This window comes from Falco biarmicus, chromosome 6 (genome assembly GCF_023638135.1).
Source record: "Falco biarmicus isolate bFalBia1 chromosome 6, bFalBia1.pri, whole genome shotgun sequence".
NCBI classification, from domain to species: domain Eukaryota; kingdom Metazoa; phylum Chordata; class Aves; order Falconiformes; family Falconidae; genus Falco; species Falco biarmicus.
Genome location: NC_079293.1, coordinates 87,023,761 through 87,043,988, shown reverse-complemented (window position 1 = coordinate 87,043,988; position 20,228 = coordinate 87,023,761). Strand labels below are relative to the sequence as shown.

General features: G+C 38.9%; 1 protein-coding gene across 1 annotated transcript in view; it reads left to right on the top strand.

Annotated features, from left to right (window-relative positions):
- Positions 1–1,097: 1,097 nt before the first annotated feature.
- SMYD3 (SET and MYND domain containing 3) overlaps positions 1,098–20,228 on the top strand; it is a 420,179-nt gene continuing 401,048 nt past the window's right edge. The window contains exon 1 of the mRNA XM_056344176.1: positions 1,098–1,307. Coding sequence (XP_056200151.1) covers positions 1,144–1,307 — 164 coding nt within the window. The 5' untranslated portion in view covers positions 1,098–1,143. The remainder of the gene's footprint in view (positions 1,308–20,228) is intronic.

Genomic DNA, 20,228 nt, shown 5'->3' with positions numbered 1-20,228 from the left:
CATGGGGGATCTTTCCTCCTAACACGCACACCAAGTTACTTGAGGGTACACATTATATACAGTAGAGTACTTGCATATTCATAGTACATTACATATTCATTTTCATTCATGCACAGAGGTTTCTCGCTTCTGATGCAAACTAGTGTGCATCCTCAGATAACACTACTGAAGATTTTTACCAACTACGCATGCTCCCCAAGTGGGAATTTCCCCTTTTTTGGGGGGTCTATGGTTGGAGGTCCCCATTACCACAATTACCTTTGTCCTACTTTCAACTAATTTTCTGTGGGTTTCAACACCTCATCAGCTTGTCTCTTCTTGGGGCCAGAACTTTCTCACTTGGAGGCTTCTTTCTGCATAATTTAGGTAATGGTGTTACCATCATCTTTGTTTCCCAAGGCTGACTCCCTTGATGCAAAGTCCTTTCATTCATTAGTTTTGACAACTTGAGAGGGCGGGTCATCTTGACCTAAACTTTGTGCACTTACTTGTTTAACATATAGTTAATTTGGGAGTTTAGGCAACAATGTCATTTCTGTTTTCATATGTATTTTTTCTGCTTCTGTGTCAGTGCTGAGGCTGGGTCAGTACAGCAATGGAAGCAGTGACGGTGCTGGACAAGGCAAATGTGGTGGCTGGAGCTTCCCATCACCTCAGGTTTCTCCTGAGGCCCGACCATGGAGGTGTGAGGGTCAGCAGGGTCCCAGCCTTGTGGTTAACAAGATTTATGGTTAGGAATTTTCTCACTGCCCTTTAAAAACAAAGAAACAAACGCACAAAGTTATAAAGTAACTGAACAACTGAACACATGCACACATACACCCCCCTCCCCCCCCGAAATCCAACATACTGTGTATTTGTGATTAGCTGTAGAAACCACTGATAACCACTTAGTTTAGCATCACAGGGGTGATGTGTTAATGGAAACATACTATTAACGTCTCCCTTCAGGCAAAGGGTTACCCAGTGCCCCGTGGCCTCTCGGTACAGGCGACACATCTGGGCTCGACCCGCAAAAACTAGCAAAAGGCGGCGGGGGCGGCCCCGGCCCTCAGTTAAGATGGCGGCGGCAGCGCCGCGTCACGCGGTGGGCGGGGCGGCCCCGCGCGCGCTCCCTCTCGCCGTGGCGGCGCGGGCGGGAGGATGGAGCCGGCGGCGCTGGAGCGGTTCCCCAGCCCGGGGAAGGGCAGCGGGCTCCGCTCCCGCCGGCGGCTGCGGCCCGGAGAGCTGCTCTACCGTGCCGAGCCCTTCGCCTACGTCCTCTCCAAGGAGCAGCTGGGCGGCGTGTGCGAGCGCTGCCTGCGCAGGTACCGGCGGCCGAGGGGCCGCCGCCGCCTCTCCCGCCCGGCTAGCGCCGCCCATGCCGCTGAGGCGAGGCGGGGCGGCCGAGGCGCGGCGTGCCGCTGCCTGCCGCTCTGTTGTGACGGCTGTAAATTTCAGCGGCTTCTCTCTTGCCGGGCGCGGGGGGCTTGGGTGGAGGTTTGCCGTGCAGCGGGCGGCAGCAGCCGGCAGCGCCTGGGTGCTGTGCTGCTGCTCGGCGGCGTTTTGGCGCCAGCCTCCCCTCAGGGGATCTCCTCAGCCCGGCCGCCCGCCGCAGCGGCAGGTGCTGCTGGGGGCGAAGGGCCGGCGGCGGGGGTGCTGCCCAGAGTTACGTCTTGTGGGGTGAGGGGGGAGTTCTTACCTGCTGTAGCCCCACAAGGAAGCGGCTTGTGTGACCGTGACGCTGCTGCGTTATTATGCTCAGCCCTGGGCGTTCGTGGAGGCGGCAGGAGCCCCCGTGAGGCGGCCGGGGGGCCCGTCACCTGCGCAAGCCTGTCCTCTCTTTTGAGATGTACATTGAATAAACGCCTGCCTTCTTCCGCCAAATCCTTACAAGTGACAACTGGCAAACCAACAGTAGCTTTCTCTGTGTGTTTAAAAGGCCCTATGACTCTTTTCTACCCTTTCGCAATTTTCCAGCAAGATAGAATGTGATAGACCTCTTTGTAGGAGATCTGGGTATTAATACCTGAAACATGCTGGTAGATAATCCAAACCCATGCGTAATTACCAAGACTTGAAGAAGAGAGACAATTCAGTACTGCTAGACTTTACCTTTTTTTTTTTTTTTTTTCTTTTTGAAGCTATTTGATATTTGGTTTCTTGAAACCTTCCCAGTATTTTGCTTCATGTCCTTACAAGGCATCTCAGCTTCTGTTTAAAGAAATGACAATATGATCCTCATTTTCCCAGAGAGAAGTCTGGCACTGTGTTCCAGGTCAGGCTTGCATCTAACCTCAGCATATAAAATAGAACCAAAAAAGTCTTAGCTAAAATACCTGTGAAGTCTGGCTCACGACATCAGATTCTCCTTCGAGTCATGAGAGGCTCCATGCAGGCTTCACGAGACAGGCTGAGTGCAGCAACAGGTGAAGTGAGAATGAATCTGAAGTGTTTGGATATAGAAGTGTAACCAAGGCAAGTTTTATTGGCAGAAATGGTGGTATTGCCAACTGACATATTATGAAAGGTTATGCATTTGTGGAAGATGGTGGGGTTTTTTTCTGAATAGTGGTGTCAGTTAAATTAAAAAAGTTAAATAAGGAAATAAAAATAAATTTCCACCAATCTACCTTCCATTGCAAAATGTACTGTGTTTTTAGTTTTTAGACAGAGTTTATAGATCAAGATTATGCAATCTGACTTTCTTCTTGCTCATCTAATTAAAGGTAGAGGCTTCTTATTAAATGGACTTTGTTAAATTAGTGAGTGATATGTATATCTATACATAGATCTCTTTTAGATATGTATATCTATACATAGGTCTCTTTTAATAATGTATAAACACCAGAAAAATGGTGAATGAATCATGGGATGTGGAATTGAACCGTTTCACGAATCTAATTTTCATTTAATACAAAGTGTGATCTTTGTTCAAAGCCAGGTATAAGAAAAACCATTATTGCTCACTTCCAGTTCTACACATGGAAGGAAGTCTGCTACTGTTCCTGTTTTTCACTCTGATCTTTAGGTGGCAGTACAGGAACACAAATTAAAAAAAAAAGAAAAAAAAAAAAAAAAAAAGTCCTGTGCTTGACATTGATTTAGCATTTTAGCAGTCATATTGTATATAAAATTAATGTTTGAGGCTTTATACCGTGAAGTGTAATTCTATACTTACTTTTGTCTCCCAACATGTAGAAGTAAATGTTGTTGGATGCAGCTTTTGGCTGTGTGAGAAGCGCTGGATGAGCTAGAAGACGGGTAATGTGCAGAATATCCTGTTTCTGGACTGCTTGCTGAGAGGCAGCATGGTCTCGACAGGATTTGGGGTCATGGGCTTGCTACAGAGCTGAGTTACTCTGTGACTTTGATTGAGTCCTTACAGCAAGGGTCTGAGGTACCCAAGCAGAGTGAGGATGACTTTTGGGGGCAGAGTTTGCTGCTCTGAATGTTATTGTGGATTTTAAATATCGGTGTGTGTATATATATATATATATATGCAATCAGTGCATCTACTAGTAGAAACATTAACATCACTTCCTTACCTTACTAGGCTGTTGATACTATTTGTGCAGTGAAATTAAATTTTTTGGTCAGTGGTGTTAGGTCTATGTTGTATGTAGATAAGATGTCAGATTTTGGTAACTGTCACCCCTTCTATGAGAAAATCCTGCGTTTGCTAATGAATAGGTTCCTGTTGTTTTTTTAAAGAAGGCTGGGCTGAAATATTCTTCTATGGCTCATTTAATATGATAGCGTAGCTGTTTTGAATTCCATAAGCACTTTAAAATAAATACTGTCCTGAAGTAGGATACATAGTAATGGTTTGCTCAGAAAGATACATTTTGATAAAGAAGAAAAGGGTTTTTGACAGAGTGTATTTCTATGGAAGCAGTGTCTTGTGAGAACATGTGACATTGTGTTGCGTGATAGTACCTCCTTTGCAAAACAGTATCTGTAGTGTTAGGGTCAGTGCCTTGCTGAAAACACACTGTGCTTTTATGGAAAGCTGACAAGATTTTAATGGCCAGTCTCTTCCAGCAGCTTACGGGGGAAAGCAACAGAAAAGATTCTCGTTAACTAAAAAATTTCTGTATGGCTTCTTCCATGCTTTAATACCTTCTTAATGTGATGTCAGTGGCAGTACGGCTCAGTACAGGTTTATCTAGCAGGACTGAGAGGGTAAAGAAAGCAGGTTTATTTAAAATCTTAGGGAATTTCACTGTATTTTCCATTCTGCTGGACACTGATGATGATGGTGAATAAAGCTAGTTGCCAGTGATCCCCAGAGGCTTCTATCACCTTTCTCTGCTCTGGAAAGCAACTATTACACCTCATTTTTTCTTCTCTATCCTTTACCTGGCTATCAGATTATAAAATGACCTTTCTTCCAGTCCCTAGTAATTTCACTTAATTTAGCCTTTCCACATTTCTTATGTTCAGTGAATCCCCTTTATTCATATGTGTGTTGCCAACCGCCTAGAACTCAGGTGAATTAGAAAAGTAGGCTGTCCTTTCATAGGAGCTGTGCTTGCTCGATCCTTGTAGATTTTATTCATCCAGCTGATTAATGGTTTTATGCTTGATTATAGTCTCTATTGACTTGCCAGTGTGAGAAGCCAGGCTTGCAGTCAGTATAGTCAAGTAAGTGTGATGATTGCTTTTTTTAAGGAAATAAAAAAAAATGTAAATAATTCAGAGTACTGCAAGCACTGGAATACTTGAGTTGCTTGTACATTTAGAATTCTGCTGTTAATATTATGTGAGATTATAGATGACATCAGACTAGATCAGAAAATACTGATATTCTCAACTTTCTATGCAAAATTCTAAGTTTAAAGAAAAATATTTATCTGACCTCTTTTTCTGCCATCAATTAGAAATATTTTTAATATTACTTTTATTTTAATTTTGTGGTTTATTAAAATTTGCTTTTATGTAGTTGATCAGATTTGGAGTTCTGTTAAATTGAGAAGTAACTGGTTATATCCAGATTTTAACAAAATAGTCCTAAATCACTACTGACTTTTAATGTAGGACAACTTAACATTGCAAAGTTTGCTTGCCCATGCTGATTTATCAGGCTGTTTTATCTGGTGGTGTTGCTCAGTTTGCTTAGCTTGTTAAACCTTTACATGGCCTTTAAAGATGTTCCTTGTCTTGGTGTTTGGCAGTTCTCTTTCTCTGCTTATTTAATGTTCTGTTGGCTATTAATCCCTGCTGTTTGAGTTTCCTGCAAGGTATGTGGTTGTGATGGCACAGCTTGCTGTGACTTCTGGATTTTGAGTTGAAAATATACCCAGTCTGTTACAGAACAGAAGTCAAAATGAGAGTGAAAGTCAAAGTCAATTCTGCCTTTGGTGTTTGCTTTTTACTGGGCATTTCTGTGATGGGTTGTATTTACAAGAATCCACTGCAAGAAAACTCAAGTCTTAGCTGACACTTGGAAACAAGCAAAGAAACTTTCTAGAATCTCATTCTCAGAGAAAGTAGGAAAAAGAAGTAAAAGGAGGTAACACTAGACTATTTCCAAATACTGTACCACTTGCACTTTTAAAGGAAAGAGACACTTAAGAAAAGTGAATATTTGAGAATAGATAATGTACACCATGTATTAGACTACGAAATAAGACATAAGTGTTTCTGGTTTGGGTGAGGTCAGAGGTTTAGAACCTAGTAATGGAATATGAGGAAGTATGAATGTTTTTTTGTATGACTGCAACTTTTGTAAACATATGCAGAAAGAGGAAAAACATCTGAGTTAGAACTGTTGGTAAGCTATCCATGGCAGCAGATACAACTGCAGTATGGGTAATATAACGAAGAATTTGGTAAATAGCTGGGTAATTACAAAGTGCTAAACACGGGACAGCAAGTGTATGCTTCTTGCTGTACTTTACCTGACTTAAACATAGCTAAATGGACACACATTTACATTCAGGACTGTGCATTCAGTACTGTGCCTTCAGCACAGACACACTCTTAAATAAACTGCTCTTTTATTAATAGTAACAATATTATGTTATCCCATCATCAAAAGTTGACATACCATTGTTAATGTGGAGTGCCTACGTTAATGGCATCCTGAAGGTACAAAAATACCATTAAGTTATAACCACAGTGTGGAATGTTTTAAGTAGAGGGGAGCAGGGTTTGATTCAGAAAGAGAATGACAAGGAGGGTGGTTGTGATTGTGTGATCCTTCATACCACTGTGACCCTGGCTTAGACACGCACAGCTCTGCGGAAGGACAGTTAGCCCTTAATGCTCCAAGTGTACCTCTTTCACCCTGCAACTGGGAGATCGAGAGAGGAGAGTAGCTTGTTATTTTGGCTCTGTAGCAATGAGAATTTCTCCATGCAGGTGCTGTCATTCACCAACAAACCTAAGATGATTCCTTAAGCACCAAAGTGAGCATCTCCATTAGCACAGCGCCTGAGTTCTGCTGCTTCCAGCTGTGCTGTGTGATTAGGGGTTTGTTCGTTCTTCACACAGGTAGAAGTTTAGCATATATGAGATGTCCAGTAAAGTGCGAGGCTATAAAATCTATACAGTCTCCTCACTTACCTTTGAAAAATACTTCTGTTGCTCGTTAATATAGAGTTAGCTTTAAAAATATGCTAGCTTCTTCAAAACATACTGGCAATCACATTTTTGAGATGTGAGAACGATGGTGTGTATCATGTCCCTTCTGTGACAGCCAAAGTTCCAGACAGCAGTTTCCAGTAGTTTTCGAGATGCATAACCTCATATGAAGTAGAGGAATATAAACAAATTATATCTGATTAGTGGTAATCACAGTGTGGAAACAGTGTGACTATTAGCAGCAGGGATGTTTTTCTGCTTTCAAGGTAGGATAATCCTGGGAATTATATGCTATGATTTGATAGCATTTCTGACTAATGAGTTAAGAGTGCAATTGCAGTGCTCTCTTCTCTTGATATGTATGATTTTGTGTGACGTAAGGTCAAAGGATGTGAAACAAAATTGTATGTGAGACATGAGCTATACAGGGTATCAGAATTTCAGTTCCATGTACATGTGTGAGAATGTTTCCCAAGACCTGAGGAACTGCACACCACCACCACCACAAATGTTTCTATCTGTAGCTGAATGACTAATGTGTTTTAGGCATTAATGTAGCCTAAAACAAGTAGCATTTTCCTAAGAAGATATATCCTTCCCTCATGTCATCTTACTACAATAGCAAAGGTTGAAGCAACCTTATAAAGAACAGGACAGAAATGCTTGTTTCTGTCCTTGTGCCAGCTGGAGCCATAGAAGTGGCTTCCAGACTGCTATCCCATGCTGCCACAAAAATCTTCTGTAAGAGAGAGTGAGGAGAATAGGCTAGTGACTGTGCTTTACTGCAGTATCTTCTCCAGAGAAGACTCTGAACTTTCTTGTCTAGAAGAATAAAGCCTGTGGCAGAAATTATACTTACAGACTCCATATCCCCTTCCTCCTGCTCAGTCAGGTTGAAGGTAGGGAAGGAGGAAGCTCTGGCATTCAGGATAGCATTCATACTAAGTTGTCCTGGCCTGCCTGTTGATTCGGTTTTCTTCCCTCACAGTACCCTTTAGGGTGGTCAGGAGTTTCCTATGTTGCTGTTAGGAATAACCCTTGGCAGGTGTTTTCCTTGACCAACTGTTTCTTCCTCTTGGAGATTTGTTTTGGGAATGTAATTCAGGTTCTGTTTGCTGTAAACCCTCTCCTTTCCATTGTGCAGAATTTAGTCCTTGCTCCGTGCCTCCTTACCGCCTTGGATGCTCTGGGATTGCTTTAGGTGAGGTGTGGGTCCTTGCCCATCATCTTCTTCCCTTTCTCCTGTCTTGTGATCTCGAGGCTGCTGTTATTGCCTTCTGCTGCCAACCTGGCTTTGCCCCTGTTAATAACAGAAGAAACAGGAAAGGTAGAGGCATTGTTAAAAATAAATTCTCCCAGGTCAAGTGTTTATTGCCATGTCTGTCATTTATGGAAAATGAAAATTTAAAAATAAATTCTCCCAGGTCAAGTGTTTATTGCCATGTCTGTCATTTATGGAAAATGAAGATTTAAGTTTAGCCATGCTTTAGAAGTCCCTAAAGGTCTTACCGTGTTGTGATTTTGTGTTTACAATTTCCATGTTTATACTGCTCTGTAATTTAAAGGCATTATATCAAAAGTGTTCTCTTGTCAAGCTGTGACTGGTAATTTAAGTTCTAGTCATCTTGTAAATTCTTCTGAATTTAGGCTTTACTATATATCCACAATCCATACCTGATATTATGTTTCTTTTGTGCATATATCAGTCAATAATATTAAAGTTTTAAAATATTAATGTTCTGCATGAATATTCTTTGCTTGTGGTAAGTGATAAAGTTTGTGAATTGGATTACCTTTAGCATGCATTTTCTTAGGGTAGTTTGTAATTGTGAAAGTACAAAATTAAAAGTAGTGCTATGAGGGAAAACATAAGTTATTAAAATATGGGTAACTTCTAGCTAATGTAATATATAATGACACAATTAGTTTCAGATATCTTCTGAGAAAGTTCTTAATTTTGCCTAAGTTGCTGGAAGTTTTATACTGCATTAGGGAATTTATTGTTTAACTTCTTTAAGAACTGTTAATGATATCTTGTCCATAGGCATTGGAATTCATTAATTGTTAGTGATTGCTTCCATTGTGGTTGTACTCAAAAGCCACTGTGTGCTTATGGCTGTATGGTGTACAAATGATGCTTTTTTCCCCTTGTAGAATCTATAGTCTTCTTCAGAACCAGTCATAACAGCTGTTTTGAATTGTTTGAACTTATATAGGTGAGGATTAGGGAGTTTTTGTCATATCTCTCCACCCCACCTATTCATGTTTTGAAGTGGGATATCAATCCATGTGACAACCTATCTGATGTGATGACTAGGAGCTGCTGAAAGGGCAGGTATTCTTACCACTCCCCAAAAGTCCTTGTTCTCCTTCCTGCATGCTCCTTCTGCTTCTCTTTTGCCATCTTTGCTGCTTATCTGACCTACGATATACTGGTGCAGAGATATAAAGTGGCACAAAACATATTTACCAAAATATAAAAATATTTTAGTACCCTTGAGTCAAATTATTGCTGGGGGGAGAGAGGAGCTGAGGTGGCCGTTGAAAGGGTGAGTCCAGGTCAGATAGTCAGGGGTGTGCCTTCTGCTAGTAGCTAGCCTTTAGTCTGCTGTACCTAAAAATGAAACCTTAAAGAGCATATTTAAGAGGCTTTTCAAGCTCTTGTGGGTGTTTTCAGGGTAAGTGGGGCTTTCAGAAGTGCAGGACTGACTGGCTTGTTAGTGTGGTGGGGGATTTTTTCCCACCATGTATCACAGATCAGTCCTGGGCAGTCAGGCCCCACCTTCGTTCCTTTACCTGGTCATGTTTCTGCCATATTTTACTTCCCCAGAAGCACTTCCTACCATTAGCTTCAGTTTAGTAGAAGAAACACTGCAGACATTTTCAGTTGCTTCTTACAACAAAGAAAGTATTTTATTTTTGGCTCACGTCTTGGTTACATAGGAGTGTCTTGACTTTTTTGACTATTTTTGTTGCTGCTTTTACTTATTTCAGGATCTGTGCTTAGTTCCTGCAATCATAATTCTCACAGTGTGCCTCTGCAACTGAATGGGAAATTTTATTTGGAGGCCAAGGTCAAGTTCTGAATAATCCCCAAGGGTGTCCCAATGTCTGTAGGGTAGACACCAAGTGGCACAATTGGTTGAACACCAGTAATTTCTATGCTAACTCAAGCTGTAATCCCCTGTTCATGCAATATTTAGCTTTCCTTATCATATTAGTTGCCTTCAGCTCGAGGCTTGTTCTGCTGTTGTCTTGATTGCTCAAGCTTAAGTAAAATTAAAGACTGAATTTATTTTTTTATTTTTTTTAAAGTAAAGTATCTTCTTGGCCTCTGTATATCAGAGCACCTGATTCTGCAGTCAATAGGCAGGAAATACCTTGCTTGGGCATTCATGTAGGGTTTGTGTGCTGCCTGTGTAATCAGGTTTTAGCATCCAAAGGAAGAAAAGCCAGCCTGTTGAGATGGACTTTTTAGGAGGGTGTGATTAGGAGTGGTTGTGATGTAGAAGTGTAGGAAAGGAACAAAAGATCATCCCTGAGAAAGAAGAGAGAGTAAAAACACTCTTATCGACTGTAAGCCTTTTCTTACAATTCAAATGAATATGGCTCGTTCATACAATCTAAAGGCTCATTCAACTGCTAGGAGGGTGTGCTGGTGACCTGAAAAGGCAGTATCTGAGGAGGTGTTATTCTTGGTGGTGGTGGTAAGAATTGTGGCAGAACAGGGGGAGAGAGATTGAGACAAGACGTTTGGTGAAGCATCGCCCTGGAAGAGGAAAGTTTTGGCTCAGGAAATGTCGAGCATGAAATAAACAATGTATGTTTCCTATGTTAAATCTTTGTTCAGTGGATTTCATGCTTCTCAAAGGCTTGTTTTTATTTATTTGTCAAGAAAAGCTTGAAAACAGCTTGTTTTAATGTAACGGTTCAAACTGGAGTGACGTGGGTTTTTTTGTTTACATTTTTTTATTCTCATTATTTTTTAAGTACTACTTCTACCTGATAAGACAAACTGTAGCACCTCTTCTTCTTGCTGTAGCCTGGCTACTGTTTTCTGTCACAGAAATAGAGCTTGCAGCTCCTTCTGAGATGAGTGGTGTACTTGCTGTGTATAAAAGCGTATCTCACAAATTTTGCCTCCTCCATTTCTATGCAACTTGTTTGTGTGGGAGGAGTAAATTCAAGTACCACATTGGAGATTGTTGTGCTGGGAATCTTTATTGAATGTTGCCTGGGATGAAAAAGGTTTGTGTCAGGCTAGTGCACTACAGTTTAATTTCCTCTGAAAAAAATTGAGGGTTTTTTGATGAAACTCTGGAACCAGCCGTTCTAAGCATTGGGCGAGTGTTGATGTGGGTCTGTACTTTGTGTAGCTTGCTCTGATTTCTGTGGTGCATTAACTCCAAGTCCTCTAGCTGCTGAAAGTATCTTAGTCCAGGTTTCTGAGGATGCAAAAACATACAGAAAGATTAAAAAGAAAAAAATGAAGTGGCACAGAAAATCACTTCAGAGAGGTTTGTGTTCCTAAGTGTCTGTGTTGTTTTAGCAAATGTGACTGGCTACTCAGCTATTTACAGATTTTATCCACTTGTAACATTAAAACAGGCTTATTAGCTGATATTGCTGTACAACAGATGGAATAGTGTGGAAACGATTTCTTGAAATACTGTATGAAACTCAGTATATGATGACGGATTTATCTGAAATTTTTGCCCTAGGAAAAAAGAGGCTATGCAGTAATCCACGCAAGATATGTATGACATCAGGTGCAAACCAGATGTAGCAATGAAATTGTTTTTATCTTTAATAAAATCTATTACAGAATTACATTGATTTTTTTTTAAAAGACTGTAGTTCTGGTTTTATTCCCCCAAATAAGCACAGAATACTATCTTTTACTCTAAGAATGTCTCTTTCTGTGGCTGAGACAGTAGATGAATTGTGCTAATGAGCACTATAAAGAGTGACAGATCAGGCACAATAATAGCGGGAGAGTTATAAAGGCTCATAGTTAGCAGGCAGTTACTGAAACGAGTTAATTTTGCCTCTTCTAATAGATACCTAGTATTTTATCAGACATGCAGTCAGTCTGCATATTGCTCATATGTGGGTTTTGGTGCCCCTTAATAGCCTTTGCTGCTTTGGCAGTCATTTTGATTGGATTACACTAGCTATTTTATGTGGTTAATGTCTTATTGTGTATTCTGAAAACTCAAAATTACTTAAATTAGATTTTTTAAATGAAACTCCGTAAGAAGTGTGGACATGCTGAGCATTGTATGCAAAACAATTAGACCTCTTTAAAGCCTTTGTGGAAATTTGGGGTGGGGAAATTGGACTCTCCTTTCTACTGAAAAGTGTGCTAACTGGAGAATCCTGTTGCATATATATGAAATATAACAGGCTGCATTCACTTGTGCTGAGTTAATGCTCCTTTTAGGATTTAGGACTAAAAATAAATAACTACATGGAAGGTGGTGTGTGCGTTTGTGCTGAAACACATGTTCAACTAACCTCTCACTGATTAGGAAGTTAGTGGATTTGTCAAGACTTAATTAGTTTTATTTTTATGACGTTTGTTTTATTCAGTGTTTCGGGAAAGGTTTACCCTTCTGTTCCTGTTCACTGCCTTTATAGAAAATCACTTTGCAATAAAACATGTCACTAATGTTTTTATCTGAAGAGGCTATTGTAAGATTTTTCACTTGTAAAGGCTGGTTATCGTTTTCCTTTCTGACGCCAGATGAAGCCTTCGTAGACAATCTTCAAACACAACTTGGGATAGGGGGTCAATTAAAGCAAAGAGTGGCAACTCTCTCCTTTTTAATTTGTCTTGCTTGTGTATAAAACCAAAGATATTCTCAGCTGATGGGTATATTTTAATGCATGTATGAGGAACACAACAGATGAAGGACAACCTTGTAGTTCAGCTACATCACTGAAGGATTAGAGCCCTTGTTTTGTTGCTGCCTTCGTCTGTGAAATTGAATAAGGTCTTTCATTGCTTACCTATTTAGAGAGACTTGAAGTTTATTGCATTCACCCATATACTTCGAAGTTGTTGATAGCATGTAAAATAGAAAATATTTTTATTATATGTTTGTGTATCACCTTAAGGGCAATATTTGACCCTAGCCCACTTGAACATCTTAAAAAGTGATTATAGGCAGCAGAAGGCATATCTGCTATAAATGTCATAGTACCACTAGGAAAAAGTCCAACACCAACAGGTTTATATGTATATTTAGAATTAATATGGCTTTTCAAAATTGCTAAAATATGTCCTAATTCTGCCAGAGCTGGAAGCTTTGTCGTGCAAAACTTTATGGCCTGTGCAATTTGCCAGATCAGAATATTGTGGTGCTAGATCATATGGTGGTTTCTTCCAGTTTCAAAAGCTGTGAAACTTGATCATCCTTGGGCCAAGAAAAAAATTCTATGTGTGGAAAAAAAGCAGCTTAACTGATACCTTAGAAGAAAAGAAAAGGGACCAGTGTAATCTGAATTACAACAGACTAAAGGAAACATCAGTGTGTAAAATTGTTCACCTGAGATGGGCTCAGGAGACATAACCTAGAGAGCAGTTTTAAGCAGAAGGGATATTAAATATTTCTGGGAAAAACTGATCATAAAGGAAGAACATGTCAGTTTTTTAAAGTGCTGGTTTGTCATGGGTGATATTGTGATATAAATCACCACATCAAAGAGAGAATTTAGCAGATGGAAGCTAAAGTAACAATTTATGTATGGTGTGAAGGGTTATGAGACATGCTTTCTGAATTTTGCATGTATGTGTAAAAATCTCAGAGAGATTTTGAAAGGTGAGACCTACAGTCCTTATTTTCCCTGGAAAGTTACAAGGTTGTGGCTCCTCTGTGTGATGGATGGGAACACTTAAAAGAATGAAGGGGAAGTGGAAAATACAGGTCTGGGAAGAGATTAATAATTTCTGTACATACAAGATTTGGATTTCCTGATGTTGCGAAGCATCTTAAGTAGAGGATAAAAGCATTTTAAATGAACAGGATTTCTTAACGGAAAAGTTCTCTTAGAACTTCTATGCAAACTGATGTGGAGGGAACTGGGTTTTGGGATTGGCAGTATTAAGTTGAGTCTTTGTATTTGGCTGGGAGAGCTGTGGGATGGAAGCACCAACACTAGACACGTAGCTGGAGAGCCTGGGGCTCTTTCTGTGGTGGCATTGGGGTGGTTATGCTGTCTGGTGATGGAAGAGCTCATAGGTATTACGGTCCATACCAGTGAAAGTGGACATTACTTGCAATTCAGAATATCCTGTTTCAAAGTTGGTTTTAGCCTCTTATCTTGTTTCTGAGTCTCAGAAGGAATTGAATTATTAAAGGACACATTCTGCCTTTGAACAGGTAGCTCTCAGCAAGGTCAGTGTTTCACGTGCAAAGAATACAGTGATGTTTGGCTTTCTGTTGGGGTGAGCTGGTGTAGGGCTCCGGTCACTTCTGCAGCGTTCCTTCCTTTATTAATCTGCTTTGAGGCAGATGAAATAATTTGCAGAGCTCCCAAGTGCTTCAGAAATAATTATGGAGCCAAATTCCTTGTCCGTAGAGATTGCTTTGGGAGTTGTGACTTCCGGAATATGTCTGTTCAGAACAACTCTACTGTAGACTTACTGTATCTTCTTTTTAACCTCCCCCCATGGAGTCTTATAAGCTGTAACTGTCTGTACACATACTATTTTATGACTCTTGTAGTTAGGGCTGCTTGTGAAACACATACTTGGTACTCATTCCCATATGTTCATATATGCTTTAATTATGTAATTAATTTCTACTATGAAGTACTTTACTAATAGCTGTTATTAATTGAAAGATTATGCTTGCTTTTCTGCTAGATAGCACATAAGGATTCAGTATCAGTTTTAAAAACTGCATTTGTTGGGGCATCTCAGTGTTGATTCGTTTTACAGCTGGAAGGTAACGGCATTTTAAAATATTCATTTTATTTTCCATATACAAAGTCACCTGCACTGTGTGTTTACCCCGCTCCCTTTTGCTGTAAATTCTTCGAGGCATGTAATAGCTTGCCAGTGGTCTCTTACGCTCAGAAGGTAATGAATGGTTAGCAGTTTATTGCAGATAATAACTTAGCCACAAACTGTAATGCATGCATAAGCTCATTGTGTAGAATTTTTGCCTTTAAGACAATGTTTAATTGGTGGTTGTAGGTTTAGTAATGTCATTCCAGGCTGTGCTTTCCCCCAGGTCTTCGCAACAGAAACATCCTCCTCCTCTGCCATCCCGCCCCATTCTGTGAGCAGACGAGGCTAAAAACTTTTCTCAGTTTTGAAATGCTTCCAATTTTGCCACAAACTTTTTAGTAGCTTTTAGTAGGTGTTTTGGCTTTATCTTGTGATGAGTCCTTAGTATTCATTCCAACTGAAGGAATGAAAAGAGGAAATAAGTGACCTCTAGTCTTTCCCAGGCTTGTACCTGTGAAGTAAAGTTCATCTTTTACATGTGTATATCTTGTTTACTGCTGCTGTGGATGTGAGCTCACGATCAGGAACAACAAAATCTCAGTGGACTCACTCCTGCAATTATCTCCTATCAGAGTTTCTAATAAAGATAGAAAAAAGTTTTAAGTTTTTTGAACTTGTATGTCTCCTAGAATTAGTAATTTCCAAAAGAGCTGCTTTTTTATTCATGTTTTTTGTTTCTATGTTTATTTATGCTGCTTAAGCAATAAAAAGCTGGATTAATTTTAATTGGAAAAACAGTATGTTCTCTTAAACTTGTCTTGTAGCTGAAATAAATAGAAAATTAAGTTTTAATAGTTGCTAAATAATTTAGTTCTTACTTCTGAGAAGTTATTTCCCAACCAACATTAATTAAAAAAAAAAATCCCTTAATTCCTTCTTCTTGATTTTTATTTTACAGATACTGAGGACATATTTAACAAGTAAATATTGTGTGCATTTGGGGAAATAAGGGTTATTATAGCAGTAAGGTTACTGCAGGCACCATGCACTACAATGTGATATGGTGGTCATAGGCCATCAAATTGATTTGTTACTTAATGAGATTTATTGCAAAGCATTGTATGGTAATGGCTTTAATATCAGGCTTTTGGAGGAGTTCTTCATGTAAATATTCTATTTTATTCAATTTTAAAAGTGTCATAGCAGTTACTGCAAATAAAATTACAGCCTTTAGACTTCTTTTTTCTTGTTTGACATTAGGATTTTCACCTACTTTGCATAACTCTGTTGACAAAGCCTCACTGACAGAAAGTTAACTCTCGTTCTCTCATTTCATGTCTACAGTAAACATAAACATTGTAGTTGATGTGATTGTAGTTCCTGTAGCAGTGTCCATGAGGAGTGAAGTTTTCCAATTACACGGTATAATTCCCTAGCCTATTTCAGCAGTGGACTTACTTGAAAGCAAATGTTGCTCCTCCTCACACTGAAGGATTGCAAGCTTCTTAATTATGCATCAGGGTAGGGCGATGTCAGTGCAGCTGCTGCTCTTGTTTTGCTTTTAACACCCAAAGACTAATATTTAGGTGGTCCTAAGGTAGGTGTTTCAGGGTGCTCTGTGTGTGGGTCAGGTGCTCCACACTTTGTTTCTGGATTCCATGCTAGAAGCAGAGCCTAACTGTGAGCTTCTTCCGGAACTTGTCCAGTACTTGAACTCTGCAACAGCTGCTGGGGCTTCACCTGTGACCAAAACCCTCTGGGTCTTTGTTTTTTTGGGGTGCTCCAGGTTTGAAGAATTTCCTTAGGGAGGGCTAATGTGTTCTGGTTTGTCATGTAAACAGAGCTGTTTTGCAATAAGATGAAGAATTTTTCCAGGAAATGTTGCTTGTAGTGAGGAGAAACTGTTCCTGGTGAACATGAGTAGCAGCAGCTGAGGGAATGAACATTGAAGAGGATCAATGACATTTGAAGAGGAAGTAAATGGATGTGATTGTGATAGACATGATTAAAAATGTTCTCTTGTGTACTGCTTTACGATACACTCATCTGAAACTATATTAGATCAGTGGAAGGAAAAAAGAAATTTCAAAACTTGAAATACAGTAGTGTCTGGTGATTCATGTCATGCTTTTATTTTAAGGTTGGCTATTTTTTGTGTGATTTTTTTCCAACATTTAAATGTTTTACATTTAAGGAGAAGTTGTGATTTTTTTTTTTTTTTTTTTTAACCTGGGAATATAGTCAACAAAAATCTTGAAATGAACAAAGGAAGAAAAATGCAAAGAATAGGAAAAATTTATTTTTATTACTGGAAGTGAAGTTGAAATGTAAAAAATGCCTTAATAAAAGGCATCATTGCTTATACAAGCTAGAAAATGCCTAGTTAGTGTGATTATTTGGTTGTGGTTTTTAATTTTTTTTGAAGTCTGGAGACTTAAAAAGTATGTCTGGGTTTGTTTCTAGAAATAGCCTAACACAAGAATTACCCAGGAAACCCCCAACTTTTTAATCTCAGACAACACGCACACCCACCACCCCCCGCCAAGTAACAATTTGTAGTTGCATTTGTCTTTTTGTCTAAATTCACTTGAAAGGTTAAAAAGGCTTAGAAGTGTGCTCAAGTTTTTAATTTTTATGTTTTTTAATTATCTTTATATGCTAATATTTTCTTATTATATATTATTGTACACTATATATTAATATATAAAATAATATTAATATTTATATATTTTAATAATATAATGTTTATAGATTAAAAAAATATAATATATATAAATATTTTAAAATTTATATATTATTATAATAAAATTATTATTATACAAAATAATAAATTTAATAATATATTAAATATCTTTAAAAACTTTTTTAATGCTCAGTTTCACTGAAAAGATGCTCATTGAAAAGATCCAGGCAGAGAAACAGTATCTAGGTAGGATGTAACAACATGTTGTAAACATGCTTAATGAATTGGAAAGTAACTCTCAAAGGTGTAAGTGGCAAATTGATCAAAACCACTCTCTTATGTAGTCCACGTTTTTCTGCTGAGTTTACATGAAGCCACCAGCTTTAATTTTGCTTAAATTGTGGTTTAGAAGTGTGCATGAGTGTAATCTGTAGGAATTAGTGATTAGGAAGTCACCCTTTTCCCTTTGTGTTGAGAAGACTGATATTTACATATGGTGCTCACATTTGTGGATTTGAACTATTGAGTGTTTTTAATCACATCCATCAGAAATGTAGTCTGCAAACGGACTGTGTTTGGGAAGAGAAAAGTCTTCCACAAGTGTCAGTATGTTGTTACTACGTACTGGATATGCATAGTATGTTGTGTGTATAGTAAACTGACCTGTCCCATTAGCAGATGGATCTTTAGGCACCATGAGGGTTTAAGGAAAAGCTGTTACAGTTATGGTAGTGCTGCTCTTGATGTAAAGCCTAATGTTTTCCTAATTGCAAATATATTAATCTCTTACCTCAATTAACTTTTCTGTAGATAAGCAACATTATATGTTGCAGTAGTTCTTTGGGATTTATTTCCTCAGTTGTGCTGGTGACTAATCTGTTACTTAGGGCTGTAGGACCTGAGACATAGACAATTCCATCTTTCTTGACAGGTGTTGAATTTCTTTGTGTGTATAAAGACAGATAAATTAAAAAAAAATGGTGAAATAACAAATGAAGTCTGTCTACCCACTTGCAAAATGGGCAGCAGCAAGAGAAGCAAGTGAAAACCACCAAAACTAATTTAAATACAGCTTGATGATACTTTGGGTTTGTTTTCTAGGCAGCCGAAGTGCAGTTACATGTATCTTTCCAAGACAATAGGGGCTGGTGCTAACACAGTCTGACCTTGGGAGGTGTGTAGGTGTATCCACTCCTGTTAAAGTGAATAGACCCTGGATACAAGGTGCAGGAGGAGATGCATCATCTTGTAAGACTGAACTGTTTCACTTCATTTGTGACCTAATCAGGATTTGAAGTCAAGTTTCAGAAAATTAATGCTTACTGTTGCTATTTCATTTCCATAAGATGCTGTGGTGAATTAGGAAATTATACTTCAAGGGTACATGAGAACTCAGAACATCTGTTACAGTACTGGTGAAATGTGCCTTTCGCATGCCTGGCACAAGCAAAATAAATCCTTTAGATCTCCATATATTTTGGTATTGCATTTTTATTTAACCCCTTTAACTTTTTGTTTTTTCCTCTTAAATACTTTTGTTATTTGCAGAAGGCCTGAAAGGGTAAACCTGCAGGATTATTTTTCAGGACCATAGAATTATTAAACAACTCATTTGTTATAAGTTACTTCTGGTTAAAACTTCCACTCTGGATTTGAATTTTGATGCTTAGAAAATCAAGTTCTAACTTTAAAGCCTGATTTATGACAGTGTATGTCCAAGGAAGGTCTACTGGTTTTTTTTCTTGCTCTTGTGAACTATTCTGTGTAACACTTCGTGATACAGGATGTGGATCACTTTTGATACCAAAAGACATTAGACTGTTTCTCTGAGTGTTTGTATAATAAATAGCCAAATACTGAGAATGCTGAGAGGTTTACAGTAATGGAAGAGATTATTTATATCCCCTCCCTATTTTTTTTTTTTTTGTTCCCCCTAATAACAACAGAAGATTTTGGGCAGTTATCTTCATTACTGTTGATGCAGGTATATTTAAATCTTGGTTTCTTCCTCATGATGGATCCCATCCTATGACACTGGATGGCTGACATTTTTCTGGAGGGTAGCTCGGCAGGATTATTCAGAAAAACCCAACCCACCTGGGGAGGGAGCAGAAATTTCAAAACAGAAAGATCAGGAGGGAGTCCAGTCATGCTGATTGTGTAAGCTGGGGTTGGTTCCTTGTGTTCAGACACTCATTGTCTTTAATCTGTGGGTTCTCCCCCAGATGTAAACATACCCCCAGTGATTGTGGTTATTGTTCTGGCAGACGAGGAAGTGTATTCAACATTGAAATGCAAAATTATCTTCAAATGATAGATCTATTTTATTGGGAATTGTTTAGCAGAATGTGAACAATGAGTATGGGCCGCTGTAGCTAGGAGATGCTCAGTTTTAGAGGTCTTAAATCGGGAATCAGTCTCTTACTTGTAGTGAAGTGTTTAAAACTACTTCTGTAGACACTAGCTATAATCTAAAGCTTTGTGCGTGTCTAAGAAATAATTATTTGCTTGGTCTGGCTATTGATGCTTGATGCATTTTATGATTACTCTGCCAGCCAAGAAATGAGATTGCTAATGAGAAACAAAATGACTATGAAGAACTGAAAACATGAGGGTTGAGTCAGGCTCTGAAAAAGCTGTGCAGATTCTGCTTTAAAGAAAACACCCTCCATTTTGCATATATGATATAGATTATAAAATGTACATATGCTGTTGTTATATGAAATGAATAATAACTGTACCTATTACCTAAAAAAAAGTATATATAAATTGTGGATTTTATTAAGAACATATTAGGCAGTGTTGCAGTCTTCCAGATTCAGTTGTAACAGGCTGCGCACAAAATCTCTATACATATCAGCTGCAGTTGCTATGAATAGCTGAGTATGTTTTACATCATTTGTATCTATGTGATCATTTCTGTGATCATAGAATTTTCTGTGAAATGGTTTTGGTGGCTCAGAATTAATTTAAAGCATACAGAGTGTAGTAGAACAGTTATCTGATCATGTGACACACTTG